At 40.9% G+C, this 13,163-nt stretch overlaps 1 protein-coding gene across 9 annotated transcripts in view; it reads left to right on the forward strand.

Annotated features, from left to right (window-relative positions):
- The window catches only part of tspoap1 (TSPO associated protein 1), an 80,227-nt gene that overhangs the window by 28,559 nt on the left and 38,505 nt on the right, over window positions 1–13,163 (forward strand). For all 9 annotated transcript variants that reach the window (XR_014913516.1, XM_085420041.1, XM_085420042.1 and 6 more), the window contains 4 exons: window positions 7,852–7,959; window positions 8,206–8,334; window positions 10,882–11,058; window positions 11,787–11,969. Coding sequence is in view for 8 of the 9 variants with exons in the window: in XM_085420041.1 (XP_085276167.1) it covers window positions 7,852–7,959; window positions 8,206–8,334; window positions 10,882–11,058; window positions 11,787–11,969 (597 nt within the window). In the remaining variant the exon portion in view is untranslated. The remainder of the gene's footprint in view (window positions 1–7,851; window positions 7,960–8,205; window positions 8,335–10,881; window positions 11,059–11,786; window positions 11,970–13,163) is intronic.

Genomic DNA, 13,163 nt, shown 5'->3' on the forward strand with positions numbered 1-13,163 from the left:
ATTAGCTGCTTTTATTCCCCAATGGACGAATGGACGAACTATATCATTACTGGACTTGAGAACAAAAATCCAGAAGCTACCTTTATTTTGCTGGGAGACTTCAACAGAGCCAACATGAAGAAGGTTCTCCCCAAATACTATCAGCACATCTCCTTCCCCACAAGAGGTGATCAAACACTGGACCATTGTTACACTCCATTCAAAGAGTGCTACAAACCCCTCCCCCGCCCAGCTTTTGGTAAGGCAGAACCATTGTTCCATTCTGCTGCTAGGTCATCTATAAATGGGACAGTGAGGCTGAGGAGGTCCTACAGGACTGCTTTGACACAACTGACTGGCAGATATTTGTGGATGCAGCTGATGGCAACATCAATGAACTCACAGACTCTGTCATTGGATATATTGGAAAGTGCATGGATGATACCATCACAAAAACCACTGTCCGCATATATCCAAATCAGAAACCCTGGGTAAATAAAGATGTTCGTGCCAAGCTAAAAGTGCGGACCTCTGCCTTTAACTCCAGGGATCCTGATGCAGCCAGGTATGACCTCCGAAAGTCTATAAAAAAGGCCAGAAAGGAATACGGGGACAAAATGGAGTCCAGCTACCACAGCTTTGACACCAGGCGACTGTGGAATGGAATGCGCTGCATTAATGACTACAAGAAGGACAACGCAGTCATTGTTCAGCCCACTGCATCTCTCGCAGACGAGCTCAACAACTTCTATGCTCGTTTTGATGCAGACAACAGAGAGCAGATCCTCTACCCTCAGGAGGACAGTGAGGCTGTAACTTTAACTCTGAAAACAGAAGCTGTGAGATGGACTTTTAAAAAGGTCAATCTTCACATAGCTCCAGGACCGGACGGCATCCCGGGCCGGCTTCTCAGAGTGTGTGCCGACCAGCTGGCAGACGTGTTCACCAACATCTTCAGCCTCTCCCTGAGGCAGTCAGTGGTCCCCACGTCCCTCAAAGCATCCACCATCATTCCTGTTCCCAAAAAATCAGTGGTCTCCTGTCTGAATGATACCGTCCTGTTGCACTGACATCCGTCATCATGAAGTGCCTGGAGCGGCTGGTCAAAGGTCACATCTGCTCCTCCCTCCCTGACACACTGGACCCTCTTCAGTTTGCCTATCGGACAAACAGAGCCATGGAGGATGCCATCGCTCTGGCAATGCACACCACCCTCACTCACCTGGAAAAAGGGAATACATATGCAAGGATGCTCTTCATCGACTACAGCTCGGCATTTAACACCATCATCCCCTCAAAACTTGCCACGAAGCTCGTCGACCTTGGGCTGGAAACACCAATCTGCAGATGGATTCTAAACTTCCTCACAAACAGGCCCCAGGTGGTGAGAGTTGGTAAGCACACCTCCTCACCACTCATCCTAAACACAGGTACGCCACAGGGTTGTGTGCTTAGCCCCCTCCTATATTCCCTGTTCACACACGACTGTGTTGCTAAACACAAGTCCAACATCATCATCAAGTTTGCGGATGACACAACCATCATAGGCCTCATCACAGACAACGATGAGACGGCCTATAGCAGGGGTGCCCAATCCCGGTCCTCGAGAGCTACCGTCCTGCAGCTTTTAGATGCATCCTTGTTCCCACACACCCGAATCAAATGAATGGCTTGTTATCAGGCCTTTGCCAAACACGATGGCATGCTGAAGAGGTAATCAAACCATTTGATTCAGCTGTGTTGGAGTAGGGATGTATCTAAAAGCTGCAGGATAGTAGCTCTCGAGGACTGGGATTGGGCAGCCCTGGCCTATAGAGAGGAGGTGATGGCACTGTACGAGTGGTGTCTGGAAAATAACCTGACTCTCAACATCAGCAAAACTAGAGAAATGATAGTGGACTACCGGAAACGACCAGTCAGGGAACACCAGCCCATCCACATCAACGGTGTCAAGGTCGAAAAGGTCAGCAGCTTCAAATTCCTTGGAGTCAACATCACCGAGGACTTCTCCTGGACCCTTCACACAGACACTGCAATCAGGAAAGCTTGCCAGCAGCTTTACTTCCTGAGGAGGCGGAGGAAGTTTGGCATGAACGCGAATATCACCTCAAATTTCTACAGGTGTGCGATCGAGAGCTTGCTGACGAGCTGCATTACAGTTTGGTATGGAAGCTGCTCTCCCAGCAGCCGTATATCACTACAGAGGGTAGTGAAGGCAGCAGAGCACATCACTGGCCATTCAGGACATTTATCTTCAGCGATGCCTCCGTAAAGCACACAGCATCATCAAGGACCACAGCCACCCAGCACATCAGCTGTTCTCCTTGTTACCATCTGGCAGACGTTACAGGAGTCTGTCTGCTCGGACTACAAGACTTAACCATCAAGCCATACGACACCTCAACCACAACACTTAAACACACACAACACAGTCCACAGGACGCACTCAGAAGCTACCCTGCAGTTTCACAAGTACTCTGTTTAATCTGCACTGGTCACTCCACTTTACTGATATTTATATTGATATTTATATTTTAAAAAAGTGCAATACTGTAATAAGTACCACTAAAAAACTTTTGTACTGTTCAGTACTGCTGCTCATTCCTGTGCAATATCCCATCTGCTCCCCCCCCATCACATTCCTATTCAAGATTTTCTTTATTTAATCACTAGTGTGTACATATATTTATATATACATATATATTTAGTCACTTAACTGAAAAATCTCTTTTCTCTTTACTGCATCTCATTAATATTTTACTCTTTACTATTTTTCTATTTATTTTTCTTCTACTGTACCATTCTGCTGAGTGACTTTTGCTCGTCAAATACATTTCATTGCAATGTTGACCCTGTGCTAACTTGCATATGACAAATAAAAACTGAACAATGTCATCATAGGCAAGAATGAGCAGCTTTTATTTTTATAAAGCAGATTGTACAGATATATTTATTATTTTACAGGCAAAGAAAAGGCATTTTAATGCCTCAATTTTTATCATGTGCACATAGATTTTCATAGGACTGTGCAATGCTGTGGAAAACTAAGTACACTGGAAGCAGTAAGTACACTTCTTTAGCGTACTTTTAATCAAATACACACATTAATTATCAGTGTGACCAAAGCGGAGATGCACAACAATAGGAGCCCAAACCAACTGTCAAACACAGTGAAATGCTCTAGTGAAACCTTAAATGAGTTGCCCCCAAGCCTCAATAAACTGAAACAATGCTGTAAAAAGAAGAGTGGTTAAAATTTTCTCCACAACAATGTGTAAGACTGATCAAGTCAAACTGAAAATCAATACTTTGATTTACTGCTGTGTAAGTTGGTTCTATAAGCTACTGGATCGTGGGGTGTGCTTAATCTCTTTTTCACATGACTGTAGTAGTTTACTACTTCCTGCATAACCAAGGAGTTACTGTAGTTTGTAGATTGGACCTTCATTCCTATTTTTCACTTTTCCCAAAGCTATATTAACCTCACTCCTTTCTAGACTACCAGAGCTCTAATAAACATGTGTTCCATCTTTTTATGTTAGTGCAATGCTGAAGTATTATCAAATTTTGCTAAATATCATAGGTTTTTTTCATATGTAAGTTTATACCTTGAAAATAATTAATATATTTTGGATTCTAAGACAGATTTGACGATGGATTGATGGATTTTTTTTTCCATAAGAGTACTTTTTTATGTCTAACTGTATGGCTCAATAGATAAGTCAGCCTGAGACAGTTATATAATAATAGGCATTGTCCGTGTGTCCCTGAAAAATTCATGTGTCATCAGCAAGCACAGAGTCTGAGAATGAAGTGTTGCTCACAATTTTTTTTTTATCTGTTCTTTAAACTTTGGTTAGCTATTGTGCTACCTTTACTAAAGAGTATTATAGGGTTATAGCATATTTTCCTCTGGGTGGAAACACTCTGATGAAGGATTGCAGGGATTTTCTGCATTTATTTATGAACTGTGAACTTGATCTGAAAGAAAGAAACATGTGGGAAAACATGAATGACTATACTGCAAGAGTTTTTTTGTTTTATATGTAAAAGCAGCAGATGTCAGAAGGAGAGAGTCACTAAATTTAACTACCCTGAATGGTTATTGCAGAAAAATGCATTGTTTTCTCAAAACCACAGTTTGCTTTGGAAAATCTTGATGTTATCCTCTTAAATGTGAAGTTTTGAAACAGCTTAAGCAGTTCACGTCTCAAACATTTAAGTCAGACTTGTGAATAATAAAATTCCTTTTGTCTTGGATCATGCCAGCTTAGTTCAAAGAGGACATTCAGGTTTAAGGGGAATGTACTTGCTGACTCTATGCCTGTATTGATTATAAGAACCGTCCGTGATGCATCTTTTTTCCCCTGCACTGATCAGATCGTGCTTTGACTGCAAGCTTTTCACAACTAATTTAGAAGCACATTTGTATTTATAGCTAAATCATGCCTTATCTAGTAACCCAATGCCACACATTCCTTTTTGGTTTTGTGGGTTTTTTTTCAACCAGATTCTGAAAATAAATAGTAGTTAGTAACCCGCTAACCAGGTAGACAGCATCTCCATTGTTTTATGAGCACAGGAGCCTCAGCTGCTGTCTTAGTAAACAGCTGGCCATTAGTGTTGACTTCAGTAATAGGTACAGTAGCATTAAAATCCCACCAGGGAGCCATTTGATCACCTGTCTGCTGCAGTTACCAAGACAACATAAATGAGATGATGGCTGCATGATTGTTTAGTGTTTGTTTCACTTTTTTAATCTGAACTGTGTCATGAGGATGTTTTCCTATTGTCTGTGGTGATACAAAAGAGGGTGGTTTTAGGTTAATAATAAGGAGTTTTACGTAGACATATTGGTAAGCAGGTGTTCCACACATGGAGACTTCTGCATGCTTCTTACAGTACCTGAAATATGTCACAGTCTTTTTTTGCTGCTGTCATTGGGTAACCGTGGGCAGACTATTTCATACTAGTTTAGCATATGCTTGGGATCTTCCATGGCTAATATCTGTCTCAGTTATAACTGCTTTTTCCTTATATGTGAGCAGCCAAACTCAGATTATGTAAATGTGCTGCATTACAGTAAGGATGGAGCTTTTGTTGGGTTTATAGCTATCTGTTCATCTGCTCTAGATGCAATCATTGCATTTGTGGGCAGCAGCTCTAATCTCAACCTTTACGTCTGAGCCTCAGGGCTCATTTAGAGCATCTCTGGCACAGAGGCAGGGTGGTATCACTTCCATTTAGATGAACAACCAATCTGAGGTTTTCCTCTCTTCCAGGCTTCAAACATGTGGCTGCTAAACACCCATGACAGACTTGATCACCACATTGACTTTCTGCCACATTGACTGCTGATTTGTTCAGCTGCCCCTCACAAGCTCACAGCAATATTACTGCAGAACCTAATTACACTTTATAAACCTCATGGTGCACTTAAAATATAACACCTGAATACAACAATTAAATATACATTAGGACTGGGACATGCCATCCTGATTTCAGAAAATTGAGACACTGTGAAATAAAAACAAAACTGAACCCCATTTACTTGGTTTATTTATTGTTAAAGTAATTTTGAAACCAACATCTTCTATAGAAAGAAAGAAAAAATGGGGGAAAACACTATGGAAATAGACAGATTGTAGAATACAATTTCTCAGCATAAATTGTGTTAAAATATAACCAAATAAATAAAAAGTTGTGGCAGAATTAGTACCGTATTTCCTGGACTACAAAGCGCACCTGAATATTAGCCGCACAAGCTAAAATCAGGGGAAACTCCTGTTTTGTACATACATTAGCCGCACCTGACTAAAAGCCGCAGGTGTTTTAATGTTTACTTACCATATGTAAGAGAATATGCACAAAGGGAATTGTCAGGAAAGAGATGGCTGTTTGGGACCACATCCCTTGTATTAATATTTTGAAAAACAAGTTACCGGTACATATTTGCATAACTTTTTACGTATATGCACAAGTAACGGTAATTACAAGTACGAAACATGTACTGGGCTTTATAAACGAGTAACAAATGTAGTGTATAACAATAACCTACAGCACACCAGAAAAAGAGATTTGGCCTACCTTTTAGGCTCAGGTGCAGTAACACGGCTTTAACAAGAAGAAAAGTCAGTCATTCACCACCATCTTTCTCTTCTTCCTGCGCACTAAAATCCATAAAGTCCTCTTCTCCAGTGTCGGAAACGAACAGGCTCAGGATGGCTTCATCATCCACTCTCCGCTTCTCTCCTTCGTTGTCACTTTCAAAACCAAAGAAATCCTCGTTGTCAGTGTCAGAGTCGAACACCCTCTGAAGGGCCGTGGCAGTGTCCTCCTCTCCATCACGCAGCAGTCCAGCCCTTCGAAATCCTTTGGTGATCGTGGATGTTTTCACACTTCTCCATAGCACTCTTGCAGCCATTCCTTCATTACGCTTTCCACCATCCACCCATTCTTGTTGACCTTAACAGAGATGCCGCTTGGGATCTCTTCTCTTGGCATAGTCATCCGCTTAAAGATCACCATTGGCAGAAGTTTAAACCCTGATGCTGTGCAGCCCAGCACACAAGTGAAATTCATTCTCTCATGGCCAGTGGTTCTCACCGTGATGGTTGATTCGCCTTGCTTGTTAACAGTCCTAGTGAGGGGCAGGTCAAATGTCAACGGCACTACCTCTGAAATTTTCTATCTTCGACTGTTGGCGACTGTTTTGGCTTTTAGTTGGATCTGCACTGTTGAAACACCTCGCCCGTTTGCTCTCTGTGTGTTCACCCAGTCTTCAATACAGTCTTCAAGTTTGGGCCATCTGCTCTTATTTCCTGTGAAAGCTTTTTTCGTCTTTTTGCACAGAGCCAGTTCATCACGCTGGCGTCTCCAACGTCTCACCATTGATTCGTTTATACCAAGGGTACGTGCAGCAGCTCTATTTCCCTTGCTGAGTGCCAAATCGACTGCCTTTAATTTGAAAGCTGCATCATATGCATTTCTTTTGTTTGCCATACTGAGGGTTTGTGAATGAAAGCTTCCTTTGCTCCTGTAATACCCCTCTTGCTCTTGCTAATCAAGTTTATCTTTCGCGCTACGGACGGACATGTGACCAGCATACCACTCTTGTACTCTTGTGTGTCTGATCACATGCCCTTCCGCCAGGCAACGTAGTGCCGTACAACAGCGGAACAACCAAAACAAATCCTCTTACGATATCACAAAAATCATGGACGATCCATAGAAAAGACGCACCTGACTAAAAGCCGCAGGGTTCAAAGCTTGTGCAAAAAGTAGCGGCTTATAGCCCGAAACATAAAAATTCAGAGTTAGCAAAAATCTCTGTAACAAAGATGAGCTTAGCACTAAAGTGGCTTTGGGTCATTAGGAGGGACAGCTAAAATCAAAAATTGCTTAAGAGAGTTAAAGTATCAGTTAATTTGTGTATTTGTTTTTTTTAATGGGCATTTCAAGGAAGAAGCTAAGTTGTTATATGAGAATGTGACGGGTGGAAAAGGTTGTAGGCTATCTCAAGATTTTTGTCTTCTTCTTCATGATGCAGTGTTGCAGAATAGGAGACAACACTTCTTCTGCCGAGTTGGTCTATTATAATAGGTGATCAGTGCCTGTTCTGGACTGAATGAGTTGGTCTAATGAAAAGCCTTTTCAGTGAGATGTCATCTGTCAGTCACCATTAGACAGTGCTGTGTAAACAGTGGCTGACAGCAGAGGAGGTTTTCTGCATGTTAGATATAAAACATGGATTAAGCCAGAATGAAAACCAATCCCTTATTTTCACATTTTAACTGAAGGAGACAAAACAAACAGCTGTGCAGTAGATGGTAAACTCTGCATCTGTTTTTGGTGTCATTTTGTTTTTTCCAGAATGGTACTGACTATGGGTTCCTGGTGCGTCAGAATTCTGAACTTCTGCGAGCCCTGGATGAGCTGGAGAAGACTTGTGCCACACTAAGGGAGGAGAATGGTCTGCTGGTAAGACTAAAAATATAACAGAGGGCGTGTAGACTTGAGTGAAGGTTTTGTAAGAAAGTAGGCCAGGTGCACAGACGGTGAACAAAAAGATCTAACTCCCTTTGCTTCTTTTCTTCAGTCATTTTATGCAGGTGTTTAAGTTCCAACTTGCAGATTTGAATCATTATTAAGCCTTTCTGAATAACTGCGTGATTTATTTTTTTGCCGCTGCTGTGTTAGCATTTGCTGCATCCCTTTTTTGTTTAGCGGAAGAGCAGTGCCCCAGAGACTGAGGAGAAGGTCAGGCGGCTGAGGAGAAAGAACACAGAGCTGGCTGTTCTTGCAAAGAGGTTGGAAGAGAGGGCTCGGAAACTGCAGGAGGCCAACCTCAAAGTGGTATGCAGCACATATAAAATAGCTCAAACATTCCCACAGCGAACTGAGTCGCCCAACAGTGTGGCTGCAGTGACTCTGAACCAATGGTACATGTACACGGTTTTTATATAGTGCATTTCTACTCTACCTGAGAACACATACGACATGCCTCATTCACCAATTCATACAAGCACTTTTTCTTAAGTGCTTAAGTGTTTTCTATCTAACATTCACACACTCACACGAGTAAATTGAGATTTAGTATTTTGCCCAAGGCATGCAGATTGGAGCAGCCAGAGATCAAACCACCATACTTCTGATTAGTAGACCTGCTGTACCTGCTGTACTACCACACACATGCAGCAAGTGACTCCTTATCAGTCCAAATCACATTGTCATAATGCCTGATAACAAGATAGAAACAGAGTCACAGAGCATGTGAATAAAAGGGTACAAAAAAAAAATTCTCAACACAAGAAAACATGACAAAATGAATTAACACCTCACACACTATTTATTAAATATGTAAAAATTTGAGTTGTGCAGTGTGTGATCTTCTTTTCTTACATGAATAAAAGCAGCCTTGTACACCAAATATTGTAATGCATAGAAATGAGATACAAAAGAAAACGTTTTCAAACAAAGAAGTTCCATAAGATGTAATATACACTTTTATTAAAGAGATCTAGCAAAAGACTGCAGAAACTAAACACAGTTGTCAAATACTAAATCCTTCTGGCCATGCATTGTTATTGCTAATGAGACAGCTCATGAATACTGTAAATCTGAGAACTGCACTGTCCAATGGACTTCCTCTTTTTCTTCACGATGCAGTGTTTGCAGGATAAGAGACAGCACTTCTTCTGCTAAGTAATCCTATTATATTATATTATATTATATTCCTATTGTAATAGGTGATCAGTGCCTGTTGTGGACTGTATGAGTTGGTCTAATGAAAAGCCTTTTTAGTGAGCTGTCATCAGATAGTAGCTGCACTGTCAGATGGACAAGTACTGGTTGTTAGTTAGATATCATCTATACCAGTGGTCCCCAACCTTTTTTGCACCATGGACTGGTTTATGTCCGACAATATTTTCATGGACCGGCCTTTAAGATAAGATAAGATAAGATAAGATAAGATAAGAAAACCTTTAATAGTCCCACAGGTAGGAAATAGGGGAAATATACAGCATCAGAAAAATGTATATCTGTATGCCCTTTGCTTCCTTATGATATACAGCAGTAGCTTTAGATGCCTGTTCTCTGTTTAGTGATTTTTTAACATAACAGACATTAGACACTGAAACCATCTTATACATAGTCATCATTGGCACCTACACTGTTTATTCAGTACTGTTTTATAGTTAGAAAATTTCACTTATGATTAAAAAGCACTATGTTTGATAAGCAACATATGGATAATCCATAAAACTGGTTACAGAGATTATACAAATCCACTATTTTTACAATTAAAAATACTAAAATTCACAGATCTGGTTCATTTTCTCACTGCGCAAATTATATATAACGCTATAAACAACCTACTTCCTGACAATATTCTAAAATTGTTTTCTAAAAGGGAATGGGGGATACAATTTGAGGGGGGGAATTAAATTTAAAACATCCCTGCATCCGTACAACACTAGCAAGTTTTTGCATCTCTGTGTGTGGAGTGAAGCTGTGGAATAGACTAAGTAAAGAACTGAAGCAAAGTCCCAGTATGACTCAGTTTAAAAAACGGTTCAAAAATATGGTTTTTGCAAAGTACAGGGAGGAGGTCGGGCTTTGATTGGGTGCTCTCACCCACTACTTTCACAATAGGGATGTATATATAAGTGTGTGTGTGGGTGCACAAGTATGTTTATTTAAGTATATATATCTGTAAATTTGTATATCTTTGATGTGTTACTGGGATTATTAAAACAATCTTTTTTAACATGTTCAAACTAAAGATACAATACAATACAATCAAGGATCTTGGTATGAATTACAGATTATCAGTGAAGCTGCCATTCTAGTTGATGAATCTATTAAATTACATACCACACCATTATCCAGAGTTAGAGTTAGAATAGTCAGACAGCCCATGACATCAACGCCAGACATAATCATGATAGATCAGCTCATCTCAGTGCCAGTTCAAATCACTGGATAAGTCAGCTGATACTCTCTTATGCATCCACATGGCAGATCACATATAGGACATGCTCCCTGACTTTCTATGTATGTGCATCAAAGGGTGGGAGAGTTCCAGAGCAGAGCCATGCCGAAAGATATAAATCAGTTGTGGTAAAACTACACCAACAAAGACTGCACTGGAACTGATTGGCTTGGTGCTGTCCTTTGCTGGTCTTTGCCTATTGATTAATCAGTGAGCTACCAGTGCCAGTACTAATATTCCACAAGAGCATTCCTGCAGACCAGAATGAGACTTGGAAAGTTTAAAAGTATTCTGCTGAATCCAGTTCTTTTTACAACTGTTGATCCCCTTAGTTTCCACTCATATCTCATGTGTCTTCAGGACTGTATTCCAATGTTTCTGCTGATGAATATGTATTTTCTTTGCAGGTCAATTCCCCATCTTTGATGAGACCTGGGTCAGTTGAACAGTACAAGAGGGCATTTGCCCGTCAGCGAGCTCGGGACCTGGCCCAGCATGCCGATGTACTGCTCTCTAAAGACAAGGAAATTGCTGCCCTGCAGCAGGAATGCAGAGAGCTGGAGGCTCGGCTGGGTATCACTAAGGTATTTATAACTCATCTCCTGCTGAGTAAATTCATCCAGCCTAGATTGAAATGTGGGCACTAATTTGGCCTCAATTTCTCAGCTGAAAGCTGATTTAAAGTTTTAAGCAGTATTCCATCTACCAACCTCATTGTCACCACTGCCACAAGCCTGCTCTCTGCTGGACAGCATGGGTACTGCTCATCCTAACCTCCTCTTAAGCCCCTGTTGCAAAGGCTGCGTCACTGCTGATGTCTAGATAGATGACATTGCAGGAATAGGCTGTTCTTAATTACCAGTGACTTAAAAGCTTATTCTCTTGAGTGTGAACATCTGTTGGGTTTCATAATACTGGATGTTGCAGGGTTAGCTGTACATTGACATAATAAAAATGTGCTGACTCTTGTGTTTATCGGAAACTGTAGTGGAACATCCATATTCTTTTATTCTTTAATTTAATATTTAGTACCTGCAGGATGCAGTTTGAAAACAACACAAACAATAATGTGCTAAACTGAAACTGTTGTCTTGTGGCTGTGTTTAATGGATGTACACACACACACACATATATATATATATATATATATATATACACACACATATATATATATATATATATATATATATATATATATATATATATATATATATATATATATATATATATATATATATATATATATATGTGTGTGTGTGTGTGTGTGTGTGTGTGTGTGTGTGTGTGTGTGTGTGTGTGTGTGTGTATGCAGGGCTCCCCTATTCCATCTGGTAGAGGGGAATTTGAGAAGCTTTTTAGGGAGTCTCAGAAGGAGGTGCTGCGGCTGCAAAGGCAAGTGTCGGTCACATCATCCAGAAAGCAGCATGACCATATTCCTGACCACGATGCTGCAGAGAAGAGTGGGGAAAATGTGAAGGAGGAAGGGCGAAAGAAGGTAAAGTCATTTTCATCACACCAGAAACCATTCAGACTCTGCACTGACCCCTGTTGGTCTTAATCAGCTTTAAAAAGGCAAGTGAACTCTGTTTATGCACATTAAAAGTGAGATAAAATTAGCTATTACAAACAGGCCCCATCATGTAGTTAAATCTAGAAACATTTATGGTCTCAGAGTGTAGTTGGAATTATAGGAATGTAAAACATAACGCTGTGAGTCCCGAAACTCAGGGTTTGTTTATGTTGTCATGGATGTTTTCCAGTGTTATATAATGGCTTGTTGTTGGACTCTATACTAATCTGTCACAGGCTATAATGATATGATTCCCTCTCTTGAACTTGGGCCTGATCAAAGACACAAAAGTCCTACACTCTGATCTTCTGTGCATTTAATGCTGTTTTCAGTTCTTAGAAACAGCTCTACTCCAGAGGAGGGATGCTCTGGATATTAGTCACTGGCTGGAAAGTATAAAAATACACATATCACCTAAATATAGGAAAAGGTTTCTTAATGCAGCATGTGGATTATTGTAATGGTAAAATTCATTCTTTATCGCTTAACATCTGTAACAGAGAAAAATGTCATTGCTCTGGTCAATTTTAGAGGTACAGTTGCATCCTATCCATGTCATTTAAATGCATACATCTAATAATGTTTCTTTATTTTTTGTAAAATTTTTCACTGCCTGTGGAGTGAAGTAAATTCTCTGCCTGTGGAGCTCAAATGAGAATGCCGATTGTGGTAATCTCTCATTTGTGGGACGCAAACACGCACTGCCAGTGGCACACGCACACCCAGAAAGGGGCCATGTTGTGTGAACTCTAATCCCCTCTAACAACAGAATGGTACAGTCCAGTAATCCGCTCGCTGTTGCTGTGGCAGCGGTGAGAGGGTTTTGGGTGGTAGGTAAGACTCCAGCCGCAGTAAAGACTTTTCTATCTCGCCCTGCTCTGGATAACTAGCAGGCCAAAGGAACCCTTGACGTTGCCACAGATCACACGAAAGGGGTAGGTCATCTTGTGAGTTTTGCTGTCTCTGGGACTTAGTAAGGTCTGTCTCTTGTAGTGCTTCTGGGCTAACTTCATATGTATGTGTGTGTGCTTGAAGCCGTGCAGGACTCAAAGTTGAGACTTGACACTGAAAATGAGTCAGTGTCATGACATATTGGGAGGGTGAGAGAACTGGCTCGAG

The sequence above is a fragment of the Rhamphochromis longiceps genome, linkage group LG10 (assembly GCF_057381845.1).
Source record: "Rhamphochromis longiceps isolate RC_006_pf linkage group LG10, R_longiceps_female_GT1.1, whole genome shotgun sequence".
In the NCBI taxonomy this organism is placed as follows: domain Eukaryota; kingdom Metazoa; phylum Chordata; class Actinopteri; order Cichliformes; family Cichlidae; genus Rhamphochromis; species Rhamphochromis longiceps.